This window comes from Podarcis erhardii, assembly GCF_964252035.2.
Source record: "Podarcis erhardii genome assembly, chromosome: 1".
Taxonomy (NCBI): domain Eukaryota; kingdom Metazoa; phylum Chordata; class Lepidosauria; order Squamata; family Lacertidae; genus Podarcis; species Podarcis erhardii.
In genome coordinates, this window is record NC_138497.1 from 26,201,067 (window position 1) to 26,227,011 (window position 25,945).

General features: G+C 41.8%; 1 protein-coding gene across 7 annotated transcripts in view; it reads right to left on the reverse strand.

Annotated features, from left to right (window-relative positions):
* Positions 1-2,710: 2,710 nt before the first annotated feature.
* FLRT2 (fibronectin leucine rich transmembrane protein 2) overlaps positions 2,711-25,945 on the reverse strand; it is an 88,347-nt gene continuing 65,112 nt past the window's right edge. For all 7 annotated transcript variants that reach the window (XM_081861326.1, XM_081861328.1, XM_081861327.1 and 4 more), the window contains one exon: positions 2,711-7,278. In XM_081861326.1, coding sequence (XP_081717452.1) covers positions 4,896-6,881 — 1,986 coding nt within the window. In that variant the 5' untranslated portion in view covers positions 6,882-7,278 and the 3' untranslated portion in view covers positions 2,711-4,895. The remainder of the gene's footprint in view (positions 7,279-25,945) is intronic.

Here is a 25,945-nt window from a genome sequence, read left to right on the forward strand (position 1 = left end):
TTGGAGTAATAGTCTAGACCAGCCTTTTATCAAATCCGGGACCTCAGATGTTGTAGGGCTACAACTCTCATCATCCTTAGCAAGCAGGACCAGTGCTCAAGGATGATGTTGTAGTGCTACAACATCTGGGGACTGAAGGCTGGCCTAGGCCCTCTATATCCTGATGCAGGAAGGCTTGAACTTGTTCTCTAATTGAAAAAGTGTATACTACCTGACCTTAGAGACGCAACCAGAACATGTATTTCCAGTGCCTGGATATGAGTTTCAAGGGATTGTCATGCACAAGGCATGTATTCAGAGTCCAAATTATTTGATGGCTTGAATTTTAATCCAATATGGTAAGAGTGCTGTTACCCTCAGGTTCTTCTGGAGGGCTTCCCATGGACATTTGATTGGCCACCATGAAAATGCAGTGATGGGATTTGGCCCATAGCTGTCAACATTTCCCTTTTTTAAAGGGAAATTCCCTTAATCTGAATAGGATTCCTCGCAAGAAAAGGGAAAAGTTGACAGCTATGCTTTGGCCTGATCTATAAGGAATTCTCTTATGCTTTTAAAATAGTCTCCAGCTTCTATCTCTCTGAGGATGCTTGACTGCTAGCCACCTAAGACAGATATGTGAGTTTAAAAACAAAGGAGGATGGGGACTGAAGGTGAGTAGTGAGGAAGGTAGTCATGTGGTTGGGAAGGCTGGTTGAATTTGACTTAGCTTGGAAAGGGCCTCTTTAGAAGATTGGATGGAGCCTGCATCTCATCTCTGTATCCACCAGCTCCGCATACAGCTTGGCTTTATGCCTTTGGCAACAGTCTGAAGGGTGTGCCTATGGGCCCAGGCACACGAAGTATTGACATGCACAGTGTAGACATATGCCATGCCCGCTTCAGACATTAATCTGAACACATGAAGAGTCAGTGGGACACATTGATGTTGTGGGCAGGGTCTGTAGGTGTTCCCACATTTACTAAATGCTTTAGGCTTCTTCTGAAAAGAGCTTATGTTATGAGCATGCCAGCCACTATAGACAGGAGGCTGATCTGGAATTAAAACAGCTCTGAAACATCACATTCATGTGACTCCTGACTTGTTACAGCATTATGTCTTCAGTTCAGAAGATTTCACCCATGTTCTCTCCCCTCCTCCCACAACAATCAATTATTGAGAAAAGAAATTGCATTAAAAAATATCAAAGGGGAAAGAAAAAATCAGTAAAATTATCATGGGTGGGGTGCAGTGGTTTTCCATAGTCAACTTGCTATTTTGGTGGCTGGGGATGTTTGTGAAACCTTTTCAATCTTGCAATAAACACATAGTTTCACTGTCTTCAGAAGCTCAGGGTGGTAATGGCACATGAGAGGGCATTCTCTTTGGAAGTCCCAAAGTCGTGGAATTCCCTCCTCACAAAGCTGTACCTGGCACCTCTACTATCCAGTTTTGGGTGAACTGGGCCATTGACACCAGGGCCATTGATACCTGAGATATATGGATCCACCCTACTTTTGTGATTGTAATGTGCTTTTAATGTTGCATTTTAAATTGTCATGACCTACCTTGTGAGGTTAGGGTGAAGGATGGGTAATAAATGAAATGAGTTCTAGTAATAAACCTCTGCAACATCCCTGAATGTCTACACTTTTATTAAGGGGGAAATGTTGTGTCATAAACTTCCCATTTGGGCTTCTTTGATATTAGGAAGCTGAGACAGCCAGGGAGGCTGAAAAGTGCTTGCAAAATGTTTACTAGGAAGGAACACACGCACACCACCACCTCACAGAAATAAGTTAAACTGAGAACTCTATACCTACTGAACTTCCAGAGAAAGTCTATAGTGCCCTGATAATGTGGGTGGAAAATGGAAGCCTCTTTCCCAGGAGCATAAAACTTTTGAGTAATTGGATTTCAGTGCAGCACTAGTTTAGATTATGGATCCTTTTCTGCATGGCCTCTGAGATTATGTGGGCCTTGAAACAGCCTTCCTGTCTAGACACTTCACTTTAATTCCGAAGGCTGAGCTTATCCATCACCATGACCACATTATTGATCTGTGAGAAGGAACAGCACATCTGTGGTTGAATTTTGTGCATGCCTGCATTATTGAGCAATGAGGACTAACATGCAGCTGATGTTTTCTACACTTAACTTTCAGTCTTTCAGTCATACATTTGAACATCAGCCACATTTAGCCTTTAAAAGAAAAAGAAAACTGGTTCCTAGACTATTCAGCCAGTAGCGCTGTGACACCTTTAGTACCAACCAGTTCTCATTCATCTCTCTGCTGAAATGAAATATATATATTAAATTGGGGTAGATGAAACGTAACCCCTGTTGAGCATGTTTGCAACAAGCAGCAGTTGACTAAGCATCAGGAAGGATTTCCTGACAGTAAAAGCTGTGGAACGGTCTCCCATGAGAGGTACTGGACTCTTCTTCCTTGGAGGTTTTAAAACAGAGGTTGGATGGCCATCTATCATGGATGCTTTAGCTGAGATTTCTGCATTGCAGGGGGTTGGACTAGATGACCCTCGGGGTCGCTTCCAACTCTACAGTTCTCTGATTCCTTATGCACACACACGTAAGTACTTTTTCACTGTGGAGAGTCATACCACTATTTATGTTTAAAAAGACTTTCCTTTTGTCAACAGCCAAACAGCTTATATAGCCGGAAGAAAAAGAAAACGCTTTGCATAAAGGTTTCTAGCTAAAATTACACCATTTCAAACCATACGGCAGCCTTTTATTTAGCAAAGGTTCAGTGACTTCACTATTACAGTAGCCACACAGGTTGCCTAAAATACCTGTTATAGCTGGAGAAAATACCAAATATACAGAATATAGAATGGAAATCCAAAATGTGGTTATAAAAGGTGTTGGGTGGGAAAGGACAAAATTCCTCGGGAAGTGATTGTACTCTGCCTTTGTACGCCAAAGTGCTGATCAATCTCCTTGGAGTGGCGGGAGAAGATTATCAAGGAACTGAAGAAGTTGTGTGCAGAATTCAGTTTTGTGATGAACAAGAGACTGAGTAGAGCAAGTACTAACTGCCCCCTCAGCTCAACCCCTTAAGTAATTCCAGTTTCTTAAAAAGTAATTGTGGTTAACTTTTCAATTAAAACGTATTTTATTGAGATGACAACTTGTGTCTGGTATTTCTGATGTTAGGAAAGGGTTTTGATAAAAGCTCTACCTCCCCAATCAATGTAAGTCAAGGAAAGCAAGTAATAGAATTTGTTTTTATGATTTTTTTTGTGCTCTGATATCACATATTTTGGGATTATGTGGGTGTGTTCAAGCTTTAAAGGGAGGAGTGGTTGAGTCAATTTCTGTTTCATTTTAATAGGGACTGTACAGCATACATTCCCAGGGTGTCATTTGCAGAGGTACAACATTCTCAAAATAATATTGGTGGAAATCAGACAAAATTGGGAGCACTGCTGTAGCCTCAAGGACCAAACATGTTCTACCAAAGTGGGATTGTCAAAGGATGTGGAATGCATTTAAGGTGACATGCGCCTCACAAATCCTTTAAAACATATTTAACTGGATCTTTTTCTTGACACATTATCTTCTGCCCGGCTAAAAGTGAACTTAGGCCTGATGATTTTATCTCTCTGGAGAACTGTGGAACACACCTCACTGAATTGTTTATATGCTTTAAATGCCTTGCAATATTCACTTTCCTCCTCATGGAGCAGGCGAACTTCAGTGAGTGAAGTAAAAAAAAAAAATTATTTTTAGAGCACAATTTGAACCATATCTGCCCAGAATTAAGCCCCATTGAGGTCAGTGGGCCTTACTCCCAGGTACATGTATATCAGATTTCAGTCTGAGTTAGCCAGGGATAGATGTGAAGCTGAGAAATAGCAACATGAATTCCTCTGTTGAGTTAAGAGCGTTTTGGATTATACTTCTAGTGATAAGAATCGGTATTGCTTGCTGCCCTGGCCAATTAACCACATCTTTTTGGATTGCTGGAATGAATACTCTTCAATAAGTTCAAGGCCAACTTTAGTTCTGGTCTTGGCCAGAACTAAAGAAATGTGCTTTTGGGGTGGGGTGGGGGGAATAAGAATATAAAAATCTGAATGTAGACTAAAAGTTCTGACAAGACTGGTCAGGATTTTCTTTTTTAAAATAATGTCCTGATTTTTATGAGAACTTAAAAACAAACTAAGATTTTGTCTTGAATATTTTCACATCAGGAACAGATGCATTATGAGCATCCTGTGGGGGGAAGAAAAGCTATCAACATAAACAATGGTGGAGATTCATAGCGTTTGATACCAAAAAGGCCCTAATTTCTTCTCTGGCTGGGAGGGGGGGAATTAAAAGGTACAGAGGCAGGTAGAAGTGATGAACTAAGTTTAACATGAGTTACTCCAATTTTATGAACCAAAAGAGGAGGTTAATTTGTATTTCTCCTGTCATTTGCTCTACCTTAGACATTCCACATGAGTCCTCATTTAATACAAACTTATCTCCTAAAACTACTGGAAAATGTACGAGCTGCTATCCCCCAAACAGCTCCAAGAAAGCAAAGTGGTTAATGTTTGAAGAATGAGGTGTTCTTTCCTTTGCCATGGCATTGGGTTCTTATTGTACAACCCTGTACAGTACTTCAGCAATATATTTTTCTTTTAAGATTTAAAAAGCAAAGAGTTACAAAACTGTTTGCAATTAACTTGAAATAGAAAAGATAGCACTTTTTTTTAAATCCCATTATATAGTACACCATATAAATTACAGATTATTCAAATGCACAAATGCATCTGTGTAACATTTATCAAATGTAATTTTTGTTTTGTTTTGTTTGTTTTGTGTGAGTAGGTTTGTTTTGTTTTCCTCCCTCTGAGTTTTTGCTCTCAGCGTCAGGTGTCTCGCCACACAACCCCCTCAACTATCACGTGTGGCAGTGCTCCAGGTCTGAGACACTGCTGTTGCAATAGCGCATGTTGTTGGGGATGTGGCAGTCTGTGTAGTTAATGCCCCCATTTGGGGTATAAATGGGCTGCAGTCTGAAATCTCCTTTAAGGAGTTGATCATTATTTAAGGAGACAATCTGAAAGCTGGTTTCCGTCATCTCCAGGATGGAGTTGTCCTTCTTGGTCCCTGCTTCGCAGTAGTCATCTTTCCGCCGGCCCCGGTTGTATTTCCATTTCTGAGAGGTGTAGCGTCCCTTTTTGTGCATGTGCCAGCAGAAGATGCTGAGCAGGACCACCAGTACAAACACCACGGCCCCCCCGATCAAGCCTGCCAAGAGAAACGGGGACCCAATGTTATGAGATGTGGTCTGTTCGTGGCTGGAAGCCGTGTTGCTTCCGTTGCTCAGCAGGGAAGCCTTGGTGGTGCCTTCAGAGCAGACGGTGTCCTCGCCAACTCGGTAATTATTAAAATCATCCAAGGGGACCAAGCAAATCCGATACGTGGATTTGGGCTCTAGGCTCGCCAAGCTAATGTTCTGCCTCTTGTCACTAACTATCCGTTCCTGAATGATGCCGCCTTCCAGACTGTGGCCCATTTTAACCCAGGTCAGTTTGTAGGCCATCACGTTGAAAAGGGAATGCCAGCTGACTTGGATGCAAGTGTCATTCACAATGTGGATGAAGAGTTGGAACTGTTCAGTAATGGGAGGGGTCACTTTTTCTTCGTCGTCCCTCTCAGGCACAGTGGGGAGTGTGGCTACAGTGTGGGGAAAAGGAGTGTGTTTGTTACTTGGTGTAAAGACCGGTGATGTAGGGCTTACTGTGGTTGGCAGGGATGTAGAGGGAGCTTGGGTAACCAGCGTCAGATCAGGGGTGGTTGTGGGGCATGACAACATATTCATGTTGAGTTCCCTGACAGCCATGCCTCGGACGTGCTCTGGTCCTTGACACATGAACCCTCGCACATTGATAGAGGAAGGGATTAACTTGAGCCATTCGGTGACCCACTTAATACTACAATCACATAGCCAGGGATTATTCCTTGCTGTGAGTTGTTTCAAGTTGCGAAGGTTGTCAAAGACACCTCTGGACAGCATCCGGAGCTGATTGTTGGAAATATCGAGTCTCTCCAGCTGGTGGAGGTTTGAAAAGGCTGAAAGTGGTATGTGTGAAATCTGGTTGTCCTGTAGAGAAAGCCTAAGCAGGTTTGTACCTGGGAGTTCAGGGGGAGGGTATGTTAGTGAATTTCGTACTATAGAGAATTCCTTGAGTTTGGATAGGTGGCTGAAGGTGCCATCTGCAATGCCTTTATTGTTAAGGAGGTTGCCATCTACTATGAGACGTTCCAAGCTTGTGAGATTCTGGAAGGCCATGTCTGATATGATGGCAATGCGGTTTTCGTCGACTCGTAGTTCTTGTAAATCCACTGGAAGGCCAACAGGCACACTGCTTAAGTGGTTCTTGGACAAGAATAGAAGCTTGAGGCTAACAGCTTCCCGGAATGCCCCATCCTCAACCCCTACGGTAGAGATGGAATTGTCATCTAGGTGCAGCTCTTCCAGTTTCAAGAGCTGTGCTAGAGCAGCCCGAGAAATGGTCTGGATGTTGTTTTCCTGCAGGTGGAGAACCCTGACATTCTTGGGCAAATTCATGGGGAATTCATCCAGCTGGTTGCCATACAGGTAGACTGTGTGCACAGACTGGACATTGTGCAACTCTGCAGGAAATCCAGCATTATTAATTTGGTTATTGTGGAGGTAGAGTACAGTTACACCCTCCGGTATCCCAAGAGGCACTGAGGTCAAACTTCGCTCGTTACAATAGACAAAGTTCCGGTCACAGCGGCACACACTTGGACAGGCCAGAGCTTTGGAGAACTGCATGGAGAGGCCCAGAGAAAAAACAAGCCATGATTTAAAGAAAACAACCCTGTCCATGGGCCACATTCTAGTCCACGGGCCCATTTCTAAATGAAGAAACAAAATACTGAAAAAAGAGAGGAAATGCTAGCAAAAAGAAGTAAAAAAAATAAAAATGGAAAGAGATGCTGTGTTTCTATGCAGGTAAGAGGTAACGTCCCAGAGGCGAAATGCAAAATAATCCGTTTATAATTGGATGGCCTTTCACTTGGAAAGTCGCTGTCCTGCTAGCCAGGCTTACACATGTTGTTGCCTCTCTCCATGTATGCTGAATGCTAAGGTAACTGTGTCCCGTACAGGTAAACCAGAGCAAGGTGCCAAACGTCAACCAGAGACGGACAGGACGGCTGGATTAGTACTTCTGTTGGCTGTGGTGACAGGGTCCTCAGCTTCCTTCAGTCGGCAAGGCATTCATTTTAGCTTGAGGCTGGATTTGAGAAATCTGTTAAGAAAGGGAGAGAAGGGAAAATAAATAATGTGGCATTGTTAACTGACAAACATCCTGTGCACAGAAATTCATTAACTTTGTGAAATGGTAACATAAATAATCTAGGCGGCTTCTCTCCCTCTCCCTCTCCTCCGGCTTCTAAAGCCAAGTGGAAAAATCAGCTGGGGAAGCAAGGATAATTGGTTCCCAGGCTAATGACATAGCAGTGGGCAGCAAGCTCAGGTTAGAGTTTTAGGCTGCACAGAGTTCCTGGTAGGATTTTGGGGGCAGCAGTGACTGTGGTGCACCTCAAAGTTAGGTACTGCTTGCTACCCCTATACAACCAAGGTGCATAATTAAGCCATGTGTGGAGAAAATGGGAGTGGTGTTTTTCTTCTCCTCTCAAAACGCCAGAAAGTGGAGTCATCTAATGAGGTTGGGTGTTTGGGAGATTCAGGACAAACATCCCCCAACCACCCCATCCAATACATAGCAAACAGTTCTATAGCGAGTCAGACCAATGGTCTATCTAGCTCAGTATTGTTAACACTGACTGGCACTGGCTCTCCAGAATTTCTGACTGGATTTCTGACTGAGAGTCTTCTCTCAGCCTTGCCTGAAAATGCTGAGGATGGAACCTGGGACCTTCTGCATACAAAGCTTTTCCAGTGAGCTAAGTAATTCTTCACACAGCACATGCAAGGCTGTTCCAAGACTATTTGCCACCTGAAGCAGAGGACAAGATGGCACCTCCCCATTTTGCATACAAGAAGCTGATTGGATCTTACTTTAATACTGGCAATAGGATAGCATCCTCCACTGCCTTGAGAGCAGCAGGCTAGTTTAGAGGGTGCACACATGTTTTAAAGTATGGTTGTGAATTTTTCTTTATTTTAATGTAAACCGCTTTGAAGTTTTGTACAACCAAGCTGTGTATAAATGTTATGCAATATGTACACCTACCTACCTACAGTGACAGGCTCTGTAGAACACACAGCTCTAATATCATGCAAAGAGAAATGGCTGGGGCTGCCCCTGCTGCCCCCCGAAGACTGCTACCTGAGGCAGCTTCCTTACTCTGCCTAATGGTAGCACCAGCCCTAAGAATATTGTTCTCGTAGTACAATGTAACTGTGGAACTTTGTCCCACATTATGTAGGGATGGCCTCCAACTTGACTGGCTTTACAAGTGGCTCAGACCGATTCATGGAGGACGAAGCTATCAACGGCTAGTAGTTACAATGACAATACTACCTCTAGTATCTTTGATGACCTGATGCTGGGGATGATAAATGAGAGAGTGTTCTGTTCCATTTGGAAAGGTTTTACCATGCAGTTCAGCCAGTAATGTTCAAAGCAGTCCTAATTTTGCTTTCTCCCTCTGGCATTATTCATTATTTAAATTTAAAGCTGAAATATTTAGTTCCTTATAACATGCTGGGATAATGCTGGTTATGAAAGATCTCACGCTTGATGATTAATTTGTATTTTCTAATAAGGGGGCAATGCTTCCATTACTTACATTTCAATACATTTGTTTGAACTGATGGCATTAGTTGATCTTACAGTAACTTATATAATAAAGTACAGAGAGAAGTACGGCACACATTAAGCTCCCACTGTTAATTGAATTGTAGGTAATTAACAGCTGCCAGGATTTTACCCAAACTGTATCAAATGTGTGTGTGTGTGTGTGTGTGTGTGTGTGTGTGTGTGTGTTCGTGTGTGCATGGAGGGGGGAGATGCCGACATTAGCTAGCTAAATAAACGAATCTATTTTGTTTTTCACAGCACAATCCAAATCATAGCCTCACACCTGGTTAAGGCAGAACATTCAATTTTTGCCTCACTGGTGTTCCCTGTGCTCCTGTGGAAATGGACAGATTACCTAATGCACTGTTTGAGGCTTTGATCTCTTACAAGCCGCCTCTGTCATAGAGGACCAGTTCCTTTTCAATTATGTAAGATGCTGTGATACTGCAGAGACATTTTTAACAGGATTACATTCTAACACACATCTTCTGTGACAGTTTATCATTCTTTAACGTGCCTGGGCTCCCTTCTAAATCATACCAACCAGATTGGCCATCATGACCCCCCCCCCTTTTAAAAACACACACAAATAAACTAAAGGAAGGTTTTCAGAGTCTTCAGATTACAGCCACGTAAACCCACTTTTAGGGACGTGGGTGGCGCTGTGGGTTAAACCACAGAGCCTAGGGCTTGCCGATCAGAAGGTCAGCGGTTCGAATCCCTGCGATGGGGTGAGCTCCCATTGCTTGGTCCCTGCTCCTGCCAACCTAGCAGTTCGAAAGCACGTCAAAGTGCAAATATATAAATAGTGGGAAGGTAAACGGCGCTCCAGTGGGAAGGTAAACGGCGTTTCTGGTTCGCCAGAAGCGGCTTAGTCATGCTGGCCACATGACCCGGAAGCTGTACGCCAGCTCCCTCATCCAATAAAGCGAGATGAGTGCCGCAATCCCAGAGTCGGTCACGACTGGACCTAATGGTCAGGGGTCCCTTTACCTTTAAACCCACTTTTGCAACAATGCTCCTGCTGGATGACCACAACCTTACATTTGTGTGTGCAACAACACGTCTCCCAATTGCCTTCTCCCTTAAAAAAGCAAACCCAATTAAACTATGATCATTTTCACCCCACCCTCCCTCCAAGGATCACAGAGTGGCACACATAGTTACCTCACCGCCTCATTTTACTCCCTCAAAAGCCAAGTGAGGTTGGTTATGTTAAGAGATAGCGATGGGCACAAGAATGGGGCCGTGAGCTCAGGTTTCCCAGAGTGATAATCTACCCACATTACACTGGTCTATCCATTTGACTTCCATTCAATTATTCCAAATAAAATGAGAATCCCCTCAGAGAGTCACATGCTACTTTAAGAAAGGTAGGAGTCAAGTCCAGCTAATGATACAAATAGGCACTGAGTAAATTAGGGTAAAACCTGGCTGTCTAAACATGTTTTATTGTGTTTTTAATATTCTGTTGGGAGCCACCCAGATGGGCGGAGTATAAATTATTATTATTATTATTATTATTATTACCCTTTCAATTCATGCAAATCTGTTTTCTGAAGCCCATGAACTTCGTGGTCAAAGAATAAGAAGTTATGGATCTTTCTGATATTATGTTCTCTATGCAATATCAGTACTATTTGTAAGGATTTGCCCTTTACTCAGATGTAGTGAGATAAAAATCAAATCAAATCACATTAAATAATTACATTAAATAATTATTAAAAACAAGGGGATATGGGGTGGGGTTTTATATTTTGCTATTTTTATTTTTATTTTTGTCCTTGTAGTCTGTTAAGGAATGGGTATGAAAAGTAACTAAGAGGGAGGGGGAAAGGAGCAGATGAAATACAAGGAAAGCTCTATTATGAATTTAGCCCAGCTTGAAAGTGGACTGGGTCCCATTTTAAATCCCCCACCCCATTCAACTAGTTTCTCTTGCAGAACTTTGACCCTCTCACTTGAAATGCTTCCACCATCCCTAGTGTTTTAAATATTTTATAATATTTTTCAGCGTATTTTTCAACGCTTGTGATTCCTCCCCCTTCATTTCTTTTCTTTTCTACACTATATATGCTACTCTGCTCTGAACTGTTTTCAAATACTTGGTGACCTAGCTTGAAACGAATACTGTTCTTTTTCTTATTGATGTCTTTCCTCTATTGTTACTGCTTTTTCAGGATGAAATGTCAAAACGCTTTAATGCTTTTTAAATGCCTCTGGTTTTCTTTCAGTTACTTACTTATACAATTCTTCCGCTCACTGAGTTCATTCTATTAACTTTGTAACTTTGCTTGGTGCTCATTTCATGGAGCATATGGATAGCTGTCATTCATTTTCATATATTCCCCTTTTCCAACTGTTATAATGCCTCCATTTCTCCCATTTTCTATACTTATTCCATTCTTTCTTTTAGCATTTTCTATTTACTTTCTAATTTATTGTTTCTCCTGTGTACTACTATCCCACCCCCATCACAGGGTTTCTATACTTTTATGTATATATCATTACAATAATTAATTTATTGTTACTGAAGCTCATACAATGTACTTTGAAGCACTTATTGTTTGCTGCTCTTCTCACATGCACACCTTATCCAAGTTTTTCTGTCTATCAGGACTTTATTTCTCTTGATTTTCCATTTTATTTAGATAGAAAAATGTTCCAACTTCCTCGTTTTTAACAATTGTGCATTATATCTTTCTTTTCCAATGATATGATTCCCCTTCCCCATTCTTCCTTGTGGTTTGTTGCCTGTCCTATGAATGTCAGTTTTCTCCTTTCAGACTCTGATATTTGTCTTTGCTTCATTCTATGGCTATCCTTTCTCTCACAAATCTGACACTTCTATTTTTCCTAACAGGCAGAGACTAAGATATATCTATTTTGGATCTCTGTGGTTCAAAGGCATTTATACTTTTAAATGGATCCAAATATACCCCTCCAAAAATGCAGTTTTATGTCCTATGTCATACACAGTACATTCCATATTCTTAAAGTAGTAAAGTAAGTCTGATTAGAAATCCAGTATTTGATATATTTCATCCCCCCCCCCCAAAATGTCTCTCCCCAACAACAAAGCTTTTCAAGAAATATTATGTCTCTAGCTAAAGTCTGGGTTAGCTTCACCCACATTTTAGTACATTAATAGGAAACTACCCTATAAAGCCTGTTCACCAGAATATTGCATTCTCCTTGTTCATATCCCTCTTGACACAAGTTTAATTACACCTGCCTTTCTGCCTCATTACTAATGGAATTTAGAATTAGAAAGGGAACAGGCCAAAGCCACAGGCATGAGGCAGAGAAGACAAACGTGATGAATGAGGAAGGGAAGAGGAGGGGTGAATGCAGGACAAAGTGTGTGGAGTGGAAATGGAACCAATAACCAGCGCATATGGCTTCAATGTGCATGTGTCCACTGTCAGCCTGATCGATGCAGCTTTGTTTCCCTCTGCAATTACCTTTGTCAACTGTACATTCCTCAGGGCAGAAGCTGTATCACCCACTATGTTTATAAAGCAAGCCGCTAGCAGCAAAGAGATGAAGTGATTCGATGCTGGGGGGAAAGTGCTGGGAGAAAAGTAGCTTGAAACTAATGATAGCCGGGGGCTTTTTTCACCATGACTTAACCCACAGTAGCAATCCTATGCAAATCAGCTCAGAAATGCCAGATCCAAAGGGGTTTACTCCCAGTGCTATAAGCCAGGAAAATAACTGGCAGTAAAGTCAGGCCAGGATCGGTGTTATATGCTCAAATTGTCTTGCCCTAGTGAGCGACCTGGCTGCCAAATTCTGCACCCACTGAAGTTTCTGAACCATCATCAGAGGCAGCCCCACATATAACACATTGAAGTAATCTACCCTAGAGCATAGACAAAAGGAGTATCCCCAAGCTACGTTCCGAAGAAGTGTAGGGTCAGCTGTGGTGTAGTGGTTAAGAGCAGTAGACTCATAATCTGGTGAACCGGGTTCGTGATTCTGCTCCTCCACATGCAGCTGCTGGGTGACCTTGGGCTAGTCACACTTCTTTGAAGGCTCTCAGCCCCACTCACCTCACAGAGTGTTGTTGTGGGGGAGGAAGGGAAAGGAGAATGATAAAGCGGGATATCAAATCCAAACTCTTCTTCTTCTTCAGCTACCTCCCATCCATCTGGTCTAGGGAACCACCCACTAACAGTGTGTCATACTTATCTGGATTGAGCTTCAGTTAATTGGCTCTAATCCAGTCTATGCAACAGTCCAACACATCCACTGCTACACCTGCAGATGTAAAGGAGAAATAGAGCGGCGTGTCATCAGCTTATTGCAGACAGCGTACTCCAAAACTCTGGATGACCCCACCCAGTGGTTTCATGTAGCTGTTGAACAGCGTGGGAGATAAAGACGAACCCTGAGGAATCCCACAATGAAGGCTCCACAAAGCTGACTAGCACTTCCCGAACATCGCCCTCTGGAAACGACCATCCAAGTAGGACTGGAAGCCGTGCCACCCACCCCCAACTTGGACAGCTGCTCCAGAAATATACCATGGTCAAAAGCCGCTGAAAGGTCAAGTAGAGTTAACAGAAACACATTTCCTTGTCTCTCTCTAGACAGAGGTCATCATAGAGGGTGACTAGAGCAGTTTCTGTGCCCAAATCTCAATTGAAATGGATCTAGAATATCTGTTTCCTCCAAGAGCACCTGGATCTGGTCCGCAACCACCCATTCAAGAAACTTGCCCAAGAAGGGGCGATTGGAAGCTGTACAACCCAAGCAGGGTTTATTAAGCAGTGGTCTTACCACTTCCTCCTTCAAGCAGGCAGGGACAACCCCCTTTCACAAGGAGTCATTAATCACCTCCCTTGCCCAGCCAGCTGTCCCCTGCCTGCTAGTTTTTATCAACCAAGAGGGGCAAGGATCCAGAGGGAAAGCAGTCACCCTGACTGATCCAAACACCTTGACTACGTGGGTGGCGCTGTGGTCTAAACCACTGAGCATCTTAGACTTGCCGACCTGAAGGTCGCGGTTTGAATCCCTGTGATGGGGTGAGCTCCCATTGCTCCCATAGCAGTTTGAAAGCATGCCAGTGCAAGTAGATAAATAGATACCACTCTGGCGGGAAGGTAAACGGTGTTTCCATGTGCTCTGGTTTCCGTCACGGTGTTCTATTGCACCAGAAGCAGTTTAGTCATGCTAGCCACATGACCTGGGAAGCTGTCTGTGGACAAACGCCGGCTCCCTTGGCCTGAAAGCGAGATGAACACCACAACCCCATAGTCACCTTTGACTGGACTTAACTGTCCAGGGGTCCTTTTACCCCAGCCTTACTAATTGAAACTCAACCAACACAACAAGATAGTGTTCTGGACACCCCTTAAGATTAATATGCTGTAAGAGCAGAATAAAGGGTGTAGTGGATGCAAGCAATGTTCTCCTCAAAATGCTTTGCAAACAAGTCACAGTGAGCTATTGTTTCTGCTATCTCCAGGCTGTAAAAGGCCTCATACTACCAGGAAAAGCGCTGCCAAATAGTATAATGAGGATGCAATGGAGGCAGCAAAGTATGCCTTCTTGTTTAGGACTGCAGCTCAAATGATGTAGCAAAACAACCAATCAAATCCTACAGGATCAATCAAATCCTGAAGGATCTGTACTTCTGACTCGAAAACACGATTGTGTGAAACCTTAAGACGCAAATCTATTCCAGTGTGCCAATACTCTTGTACAAATGTATATTTTAAATAAATTTGTTCTATTTAATAGTGGAGACAGGATCATCATTCAACTGTATCCTTTTTCCAGCCTTTCAAAGCCTTGATTGCTTTTCTGTGTCACAATGTATTGTAAACTATGTACAAGGCACAGCTTAAGGATGCTGCTTCCATGTACTGATTTAATTGATCCATTCAGTCATTCGAATCAAAACTTAAAACTGACTTATTTACATCACACATAATCTTCACCAGGGTTCTCTTCTTGAAGCTTACATTAAAACCATTAATCAAAAATCCTGGTGGGGGGGGGCAGCTTCCCCTGATATGTGTGAGTAATGGTTTTGCAGGAAAGCTGAAGGGCCAAAGGGCTGGAGTCAGTATTTAGATGTTTACAGAACATGCCGAGCCCCTGCCAGCTTCATTTCTGATCTTCAAGGGGGATTCTGAGCATGTTCACTGAATGCACTTAGAACACCTCTTGGGACTGGTGCAAAACCCCTTCTTGGTGGTGCAAAACCCCTGATGCCATAACCAGCATAATGGTACAAACATAAAAGGTGCTGTATACAAACTCAGACCATCAGTCCTTCTGATTCAGTACTGTCTACACTGACAGGCTGTAGCTCTTCAGAGTTACCCTCCTGGCCCTACCTGGAGATGTTGGGGAGAGAACCTGGGACCTTTTGCATGCAAACCATGTGCTCTGCTGAATCCTTTCCCTTCTTCATACTGAAGCACCAGCATGAGGGCTCTGGCTGCAGGGGCCATTCAGCTGGACTGTGAATCCCACTGCCCTGGGTGCAGCCAATGAGAGTTGGTGTTGAGCAACATCCAGAGCCCCACAGATTCCCTATCTACTGACCTACCACTCTCCTATTGACTCAAGGTGCAGAAGATGGAAGGGAAATGGGGCTTCCTTTAATTTCTCACAGGCTTAGCATATAACTGTTTAATTGTAGAGAAGGATTAGCTTTGAAAATAGTCATCCCCCTGAGACTGTTTAAAATGTGTTTTGGCTTTTCGAAGTGATTAGCACAATCTTTATGTAATCAAGAGCAGGGAGGTGGGGGGGGGAGTATTGTATAAAAGTGTTATTGGCTGCTACCACGTCTTCGCAGATGTGAGAAGAGAGTTAGATATACCCTGTAAAATTGAGCCGCAAACTGCTTAGCTCCATTTTTAATGACCGACAGTAAATACATACAAGGGGATGTCTTGTTATGCGTTAGAAGAAAGAACCAACCTGGGCTTTCAAGATACAGAATGCAATGCAAACACATTTAAAAGGAAAAGGAGTAGGGCTGAGGAAATGAGGACTTGTGCACTGTTGCTTTTACTCTCGCAGGCTTTGCATGCCAAAATTTGGTTTGGATATTATTTTCTCTGGGAACTTCCCATTTTCAGGTGGGATTCAGGCTGCATACACAGCATACATTTAAAGCAACCCCTCCCCCCAAGAGAATTCTGTGAATTCTGTTAAGGGTCCCAGGAAATGTTGCTCGTGGGGGGGGTGTTGATTCTTTGGGTGGAAAATGGGATTTGAATATACACGTGTATGCACACAGCCTCACTCTCATATTGGCAAATTCAGGTTTCACTATTAAGATGGAATTGGTGCTCTTGTGGAACAAATCTGCCCTCCCCCACCCAAAAGAAAGAAAAGAAATCAGACTTTCTGGCAAGAAAAGTGACAATAAAGTACACAGGAAATTGTGGGATAACAATTGCATGACATAATGTCATAGAACCTCCCCACAAACAAGTCAGATGAATGTTCAATAAATAGCTGGTACTGTGTGTGCATTCACAGCACACAATGAAAACACTATGAAAGCACTTGAAAATAAGAGACCCCCCCCCCCGCCAAATCCTGGGAGCTGTGGTTTGCTAAATGTGCTGAGAGTTGTTTAGGAGCTACCTGTTCCCTCCCAGAATTGCCATTTCTAGTGTTCTCTGTGAAGAGGGCCTGATTGTTAAACCACTCAGGAACTGCAGCTCTGGGAGGTGGGGATAGGGGCCTTTTGATAACTCTAAACATCCATAATAAACTACCGTTTCCATAATTCTTTGTGGGAAGCTATGACCATTTGTAGTGGCATCTTAGTGCTTTAAATATATGCTATGAATGTGGCTGGTATAGCATCCCCAACAAATGGATGAATGCTCAATAAACAGGTCATCTGGAAGCAACCTCAGATTTCAGACTAAATACCTCCTTATTCTCACAAGCTGATAATAGATTGCGGTAATTACATTAATAAGGCTGAGAAGTCTCTCCCTCCCATCATTAAGTTTAATAATAAATATCCAGGGTGCCTGTGAGCAAACAGAGAGGAATTATACCGTATCTTTGCTTACTTTTCTGCCCACTGTGGCAACAATGTTTTTGCCATGCTGCTCTTTTGCTGCAAATTGCTTAAATCTCTCATACACAGAAGTTTAGAGCTAGGTAATTATAGTCATGAAAAGGTACCATCATATTCTCTTCCTTTAGCGGTCAAAAGCTGTTTCTCCTGCACTGGGGTTCCTTTTCTAAAGGCAGTTGTTATTGTGTCAGATTCTTTGAGTCCGAGTTATATCTACTTCTGCTCCTTTTATTGCACAATTTCAAACTGTTTTGCTATCATATAATCTTATTTTGCTAAAAGTAAGCTGGAAGAATGAACAAACTTTCCTTTCTTATTCTTTTTAAAACGTATTTAAAAGGTTTGTTTCATGCCATATATAGCTAGCTAACTGATCACTGTACTTTGCAGGACAGGGTCTCCTGCAGATACAGTAAAATGTGAATCGGGCCTTTAGTATGGTTGGATCTCCCCTTTGGAACTCCTTATTACATATCAGACAGGTCCTCTATTGTCTTTTTGGCACCTACTGAAGAATTTCCTTTTTCAATAATCCTTTAAAGTGGAGCTACTTACACACAGAGAGATGTTTTAATTGTTTGCAAATATGGACATTTTAATATGGAATTCTTTTGCATTGTTTTTATTGTTGGTATGAAACCACATCAAGATATTTTATGGGAAGTGGTTAAAAAAATGGAAGTAATTAAAAAAAAATGTTAAGGGAGGGGAGCTTTCACTTTCATAAGCTTCCTTTAATATTATCTCCTGTTGGTAACTGTTGGAAACTTTTTAATTGTATTTTCCCCGTATGGTAGCCATGGGATCATACAATTGGAACAAACTTAAGAACAAACACGAAAACTTTAAAGCTTAAAACAATCTCAGTCTTTTTGCACATTTCTACCTCTTATTCGGTTGACGGGCAAGTAGATGGAGGTAATTTTAAAGCAAGCATTTTTCATATCACTTTTCAGATCTTCCGTAAATATGTGGGGATCACATCTGCTTAACCCCACTTAAAACTCATTGCATGTTTATCTGATTTTCCAAAGATGATCTACGTGTGCTGGATGCTTGAGTGCACATGAGATCTCTCCTTATATTCTGTATCCTGCATGTGAAGATGTAGGAGAGTATGACATCACAGTAAGATTAATTTACTTTTAACCAGGCTTTCTAATTAAAGCTTTGGAGAGTGAAAATAGGCCACATGCTGCATGAGAAAACTATGCACGGAACTGCATAACAAAAGGATAAAAAAAGAGGTTCCTATAATTAATTTCACTTGAATTCTTCCATCTTAATCATGACAACCACTTGCACACAAGGGCCCCAGTATCCTCCCAAGCTCAGCTGTCTGTCTGTCTGATGATGAGTGATAATTCTGGAACAAAATATGGCATATTTGTGTATCTGCTTTAGAGCATTACACTACATTGCTGACATAGCTTATTTGTCTCAAACCTGACTAGCTCAGGGACCCTGAATTCAACTCTCAAGTACCAGAGTGAATAGATTATTGGGAAGCCAAGATTCAAATCCTGGTCAGCCATGACATCCAAATATCTTTTCACAAGCCACCATTGTAGTAGGGAGCATCTAAATTTATATGCCTATCCCGTACATCATATTTGATAGCAGTGCATAAATCTGGTGGTGTTGTTTTTTTCATTTCGCAATCCCATGCATTTTCATTGTTAAAGATCTCAGATGCATTGTTAATCAAATCATTCATTAAAATCATATTAGACTGATTATTCATTCATTATACTCACATTGGTTTCTCAACCACAGTGAGTTGTATTCAACTAACTTCTACTTGGAGAAGGCACACTGAAACGAATGGGTCTGAGTTAGTCATGGGCTCGTTCCCAGCAGCGCCCGTTCCCAGAGTGGTTTAACCATTGACCACCCTTTCCAGGGAATTGTGGGAATTGTAGTATGCTGTCTGAGACATGCTAGAAAGGAGCACTGCCAGAAAAGCATTGAAGTCAACCATTATTTCTTCTGTTAGAGCACAGACCACAGATGCTGTACGTTTGCTTGATCTGCATTCCCTTTGCTTTTCTCATTTTTAGTTCAGCTTCAACCATTCCAAACTGAGAAACATTTGCTGAAATGATGCAAACTACCTAAAACTTGTGCATAACACAACACCCGCTAACTAATACCTATTTACAGCACCTTCATATTTTGAAACAAAAGTCACCTTGATGCCTTGAATTCACCATCCAAGAGGAGCCCAAAAGAGTTTATTTCTGACCAACAGTAGGGGGAGCTGTCATACAGCTGCAAATGTCTCATCCCCCCCCCTTTTGTTACTTCTTCAAAACCCAAAAATGTTTCCAGCATTGCTACAGTATTTGATGAGATAAACAACAAAGTCATCTATTGCTACCATTTCCCCAGGTCTGCAAGATTGGCTCTCTTTAAGTGGTGGTGTTGGGATCAAAGAAGGAACATTTTTAAAACGACAATGAAACTCTGATGTGCATTTTAGTTACATCATGACTGATGGTCTCCCTCACCAGTGCTACCTCCAAAATGTTTGCTTCTGGAGGTAGTGAAGGAGACCATCAGACCAGCTGCACAAATATGAATAGCCAAATGCTGGAAAGAGGAAAAAATGCCCTCAAAAAAGATTGGCAAATTAAGTTAATGGAATATGCAGAGGTGGCCAAACTATCTGGTAGACTTAGCAATCAGGATGATAACAAATTTAAAAATGAATGGGAAACTTTTATTGCATATATGACAAAGCATTGTATACAAGTAAATACATCAGCAGCGTTCTAAAAAACACTTGCAATACTATCATAATAGATAAAAATAGATATGGATGGATGGAAATATGATTTGGACATGAACAATTTAACAATGAAATAATGGAACCATTGGGGGGGTAGAGGGAAGTCGGGGGATTGGAGAAATTCCATATTTTGGTACTGTATTGAATGTACAAACATTATGCAAAATGATACAGTTATTCATATTTTTATTTTTTAATGTTATAAAATGTTTGTTATAATGAAAACCAATAAAAAATAATAAAAAACAAAAACAAAATGTTTGCCTCTGCTATTTATCAAATGCCATTGAATAAGTGACAATTGTTAGCTGAGTCATTTGAATAACATGGATGGAGTCCAGGAAGAAAAGGAGTGGATAATATTTTGCAGGATAAACTCTACAAAAACGTGATATAATATGAAGAGGAATAAACAGAGAGATTTTGCCTTTCTTAGCTTAGGCTTCATCTATAGCAGAAATCGTTAACCACTAAACATATAGGGGGGAACTCCTTCAGAACAGAACAGCAAATCAGGGCACAAATTACCTCAGCGAGTAATTCCTCATACTATTTTGACTGGTTGCTAAGGGCACACTTCTACCATGTAAAGGATTCGAGGTATAGGCCCTCGACACCAATTCACAGAAATGTACAGAGTGCCTCTGGCAGTGGACCCAGCTGCCCTGTAAGCAATCTAAAAAATAAAATAAAAGAGGGCAATAGGGGGCAAGATATAGCTTAGCCCAAAAGACATAGGAGCACAGAGCTGGGACATGTTCCTGGGCTCCACCTCCTAACAATGCCTCCCCCCTTAAAGGCTAAAAAAATCTATTTAGTTTTTTGTGGACCAGAGTCCACTTCAGGCTCTCCCTTTTCTTTTTACTGCATTTCTTTGTACCATTTAATATGGTACAAAGTCAGTGAAAAATATTTCACATTGCTAATAAGTACAGCTCCTTTTATAAATAGAAAGATCAAAGAAAAAAGTACAGTACTGATAGATGTTCCATAAGAACATATGAATAGTCCACTGGATTGGGCCAGTAGCCCATCTAGTGATACATTCTAGTCTTACAGAAGCCCACAAGCGGATCCCAAGTACAACACTCTCCCCACTTGTGTTTCTATCTCCCACAGAGGAGTTAGAATATACTCCTCATGGCTAAAAGCCAGTGATAGACAAAATTCATGGAGGATAAAGCTAAGACTCCATTAAAGCCACCCAGCTTGGTGGCCATCGCTGCCTCTTGTGAGACCAATTCCATAGTTTAACTAAGAAGTACGTTCTTTTGACCTGAATCTTCCAGCATTCAGTGGATAGCCCTAGACTCCAGCTTTATGAAAGAGAGAGATAAAAAATTTTCTCTGTCCAATTTCTCCACACCTTGAATAATTTTATACACCTCTATCACCTTTATTTGGTATTTCATTATAACCCCCCCCCCATACAAATTTATTTCTTTTATTAAATTGATATCCCATCCTTTATCGCAAATGACAGCTAATTCAACACATTGTGTCATAAACTTGTAATATGCAGACTAAAGAAGTCAAGCTTCAAGACTGGATCAAACAAGATGTTCCTAAAGTTATAGTCATTTTTGCCAGTGGGTCACCTTATTTCACAACACTTGCACACACCACACCATGGAAACCAACAAGTTGTTAAGGCTCAGGCCACTTCTCAACTTGGCCTGTGCAGTGACCTTGAATGTAAATGTCTGTGGACTGAATGAGCTCACGCAATCTCATTTTCAAAACTGCAAGTGATATGGCATCGAGCACAGACTGCAAAGGGCTCCTCTTTTTCAAAATAAAGCAAATACTTTTGACTACATTTGAAAGCAGATGGCAGAGCAGGGCAGCATGCAAAACACAGGTATAATTTGCTCAGTGCCGCTAAGCAAATGTGTTCCAGCGTCCTGCTTGAGCTTGACGCTTTAGAGAGTTCTCTGGTGTCAACCCTGAGTCCGTAATGATGAAGTGTTCACCTGTGAATGAGTGGATCTCGGCTTCCTCTAATATAGAAAACTGTGAGTGCTGCTATTCCAGATAATCTCCCTCCAGATGGCCACCACTATGCCATTTTCACTCCACTGGGCTGAAAGGAACAGATGATCAGCTCCAGGACTGATATTAAACTGTGTTCCCTCTCGAAGAGGAGACTGCTACGGAACAGAGCAGTTGGTGTCTTGATTCACCTTCCCTCAAGGCCACATTTCTCAAGGTGGTTTCAGTTTAAACCTTGTAAAATTGAATTTTTTATTTTTTTTAATGGTGTGGGCTAAGGAGACAAGCGTGACAACTCATTTCTCAAGAAAGTGCACTGCATGTACCTGTTACACACAGAGCTGGTATTATTTCCCAGCTCAAGAGATATGGATCCGTCAGGTGTGTCTTGCCACCAACCAGTGTTAATAGGCAAAAAGGAATACATGGAGATTTTCTATTTACGAGGAGCCCAGAAATCAGGCTACAGAACAGAAGGAGAGAAAGGAAGCCAAGTGATTCCATTGTCTCTGCTGAGAGAACTACTGTCTGTGCATCTTCTTTAACCGTCACCTAGCAGTAGCTACCGAAATGGTTTCTATCCCAGGGTAAAATGGGGAGGGGGAGAACTAAATAAACAAATAAATAAATAATAACCATTTGGAACTAGTACCTGAATTTGCTTTTGTTTTCCCCTTCTCCCTCCCCAACCCTTTTTTCTTTTGTGCCCTGTCTTTTCGACTGTATGTCTGAGCCAGGAGCTATCTTGTTTGCAATGATCTGTGTAAGCTGCTCTGGGGTGAAAAATATGTATGTATTTATGTAAAATAAATTCGTAAGAAATAAACATACAAGAGCACATTTTTTGCAGAAGCATCAGCTGTAGCTCTATACAGAGATCAGTTAAATGCCCACTTCACACAGAAAAAAAGAAGTAAAGGACCCCTGGACAAGACTTGGGCTACATTCTATACCCATGTGCCTGGGAGTAAGGTAAAAAAGGTAAAAGACCCTTGGATGGTTAAGTCCAGTCAAAGGTGACTATGGGGTGCAGTGCTCATCTCACTTCAGGCTGAGGGAGCTAGCATTTGTCCAGAGGCAGCTTTCCGGGTCATGTGGCCAGCATGACTAAACCACTTCTGGCGCATCGGAACACCATGATGGAATCCAGAGCACACAAGAAAAGCATGCTTTGAAACAGTTACACTCTCTATCCAACCTGAACACAGGTAAAACACTGGTGAAAATTTGGGAAGGGATAAAACCAGTATGGTATTTACCCCTTTGTGATTATTTTAGAATTATTTTATTGGATTTCTTAGCCACCCTTCAAAATAAGCTCACGGGATGGGTTGCAAAGATCTAAAAATACAATATTGAAAGGTAGCCGTGTTGGTCTGCCATAGTCAAAACAAAACAAATTCCTTCCAGTAGCACCTTAAAGACCAACTAAGTCAGTTCTTGGTATGAGCTTTCGTGTGCATGCACACTTCTTCAGATACCTATCTGAAGAAGTGTGCATGCACACGAAAGCTCATACCAAGAACTGACTTAGTTGGTCTTTAAGGTGCTACTGGAAGGAATTTGTTTTGTTTTTACAATATTGAAATCAGTTAAAACATTTTACAATCAGAAGAACAGGCTGCGTTCTGATATATATGGTATGTCTTCTGCACATGTGGAAGATATAGAACGATGATTCTAGACATACATCTGTGGGATGGGATTTTCACAATTTAGGGGCTGCAACAGAGACAGCCCTCTCCCAAGCCATCATTCCCCACACTTCTGAGGGTGGCAGAACTCCAAAGAGGTCTCATCTGTCCGTCTTCACGCAAACTGGGAAGGAGGTTGTATTCTGGTTATTTCCAGCCTAAGTTATTAAGGGCATTAAACACCAATGTGAGCACCTTGAATTGAGCCCAGTAATGAACTGGAAATGAGTCCAGTTCTTTGAAATCTGGGGTTATATGAACTCTCCTGAATGGAATCCTGGCCAGCAAGCCAGCTGCTAGGTTTTGGACCAGTGAAAGTGTAAGAGTCCGTTTCAAGGGCAGCCCCATGTACACCTCTTTGCAATAAACCATTCTGGGAGCTGCCAGAGCATGGATTAAAGCCGCCAAGTCATTTCTGTCCAAAAGGGGCTGCAGATTGTGACACAGCTGGAACTGGAAACAGGCGCTGCTAGCCAGGGAGGCCACCTGCGCCTTCACTGACAATTCACAAGTACCTTCAGGCTGGTATCAGTACTCATGGCTACATACCTCTGCACTGTGTCAACAGAAGTCAATGTTGCAAAAGGAAATGATTCTACAAGATCTGACAATAAAAAGGAGAGATTCCGTTTCTGTTTATTCCTTTATCAGTTTTTACTATGTGATTAAAAAAATAAAATAGATGTGGTCCCCCCTATGTGGTAATAGGGCCAAAGTAAATTGCAAGGGGTGCCTTTTTTAACCTAAATTATCCATTTCACATGTGGCACAATGCCACAATGCATCTTGTTTTGAAAAAAGGGGAGGGGGAGAGAGGGAGCAGCCTTTTGTGTCTTTGCAAGCAAATTGGCCTCTACCTATAAATTATTCTACCCTGTTTGCTTTTATCTAGAGAGAGGCAGGCAGCCTAGCAAAAATGTCTGGAGATAATTCGAAAAGGCTGCTTTCACTGGCCTAAGCGACTCAACTTTGCATCTGCAGAGACATAATCTTGACACTTGCGTATCATGTTGCGTGGCACTGCATTCCTAATGGGGGTGCAGTGGCAAGACACAGGCTGCTCAGCTGAAGGAGTCTAATGGAGCCACCAGCTTGTGTTTTCAGAAGATTTCACAGAAGTCTTCCTTTCACCCCCCAACACTCTAGCTTGGGACACGAGTGAGCCCTGCTTGTGGGGAGGTTTTCTTTAATCATAACTTTGGAAGGAAGGAGAGGATTGAGCTTTTTCTCTTTTTCTCCTTTGAGCTTTGGAAGGCTTCCTTTGGCACTTCTTGAGCTCCTGTCTGAGATGCTTGGCTTACTAAAAATGACAAGTGTTACATACTGCATGCTGAAAGCTTTTCCACCTCAGCCGTATAAAGACCATGACTTTTCCAGTGTTCCTTCACAAGGAGCTAATTTGTGGGTTTTGAGCATCACTTGATTAAATGCTCCTCCTGTGCAGTGTTTATTCTTAAAATTATTCTTGATAGAGTACTCTTGTGAGATTATATTTGCATTCCCACTGACACTACTTGAGGCTACTGAAAAGAGACCACTGCTGGTTCCTTAGGTTTTCCTCAGAGAAACTCTTAATTAGCAGCAGGCAAACTTTTCTTTTCTGTTCTGTCAAGGGATAATCTGTCAGGAATCACATACAATTTCTTTTTCTGGTGGGCAATAGTGGAGGTGCCATATACAAAATTGTTCTGTGTTAACTAATTCAGTATGAAGGCTACTCTGCTTCAATGTTCAACATGGCTGCCTCAAATATGAATCCCCAACCTTATGCAAGTCTATTCAGAAGTAAGTCCCACTAGGTTTGATGCAGTTACTCTAAAATTAGTGCACCAAGGATTTACGTTTTTTTTAAGTATAAGAGACCAATATAGCGACTCTTCTGGAAGTTATTCCTTTCTCTCTCTCTGTGTGTGTGTGGGGGGGGGGGGGGGAGAGAGAGAGAGAGAGAGAGAGAGGTGGCAATTTGTGCACAGGCAGTTGGAGATGATGTCTTTTCCCAAAGTGATAAACTTTTTCACTGAGTAAAGTACTGCCCTTTTCCAATTGTTTGACAACACCACAGAAAAAAGGGGAAGGAATGAACAAGAAGAAAGGAAGGATATGTGATAGAATGGAAGAATAGCAGAGTTTCAGGAGCCAGTGAGGGCTGCAGAAAAGGCAGCCTTTGGGTCACAGTTTGCCCATCTATGCTCTATATATTAGCTTTAGTGATATGACTCAACTGACCCAGGGACTGAAGAAACAATACATGTTTGACACTACAGGGAAAAAAGGGGAAAAAACTGATTTTAATAAGAATAAGAATATGAATAAAAATAAGAATAAGAATAAAAATAAGAATAAGAATAATATCTTGATTTGATAATCAGCAGGGATGTTTGGGAACAAAATGGAGACTGTTGAAATACATATGCATGGTATTTTAACCTTCTTAATAACTGAAATATCACCTGCACTCATAGTAGCTCTTGGTGGGATTGAGAGGAGGGGTCAATCACCTTTCCAGCAGGGCTGCAATAATTCTGACTGGAAGCATTGCCCAGAGCAAACCTAATTTGTGGCATGATTTACTGCTGAATATCTGCAGCTTTTCCCTACAGGCCACAT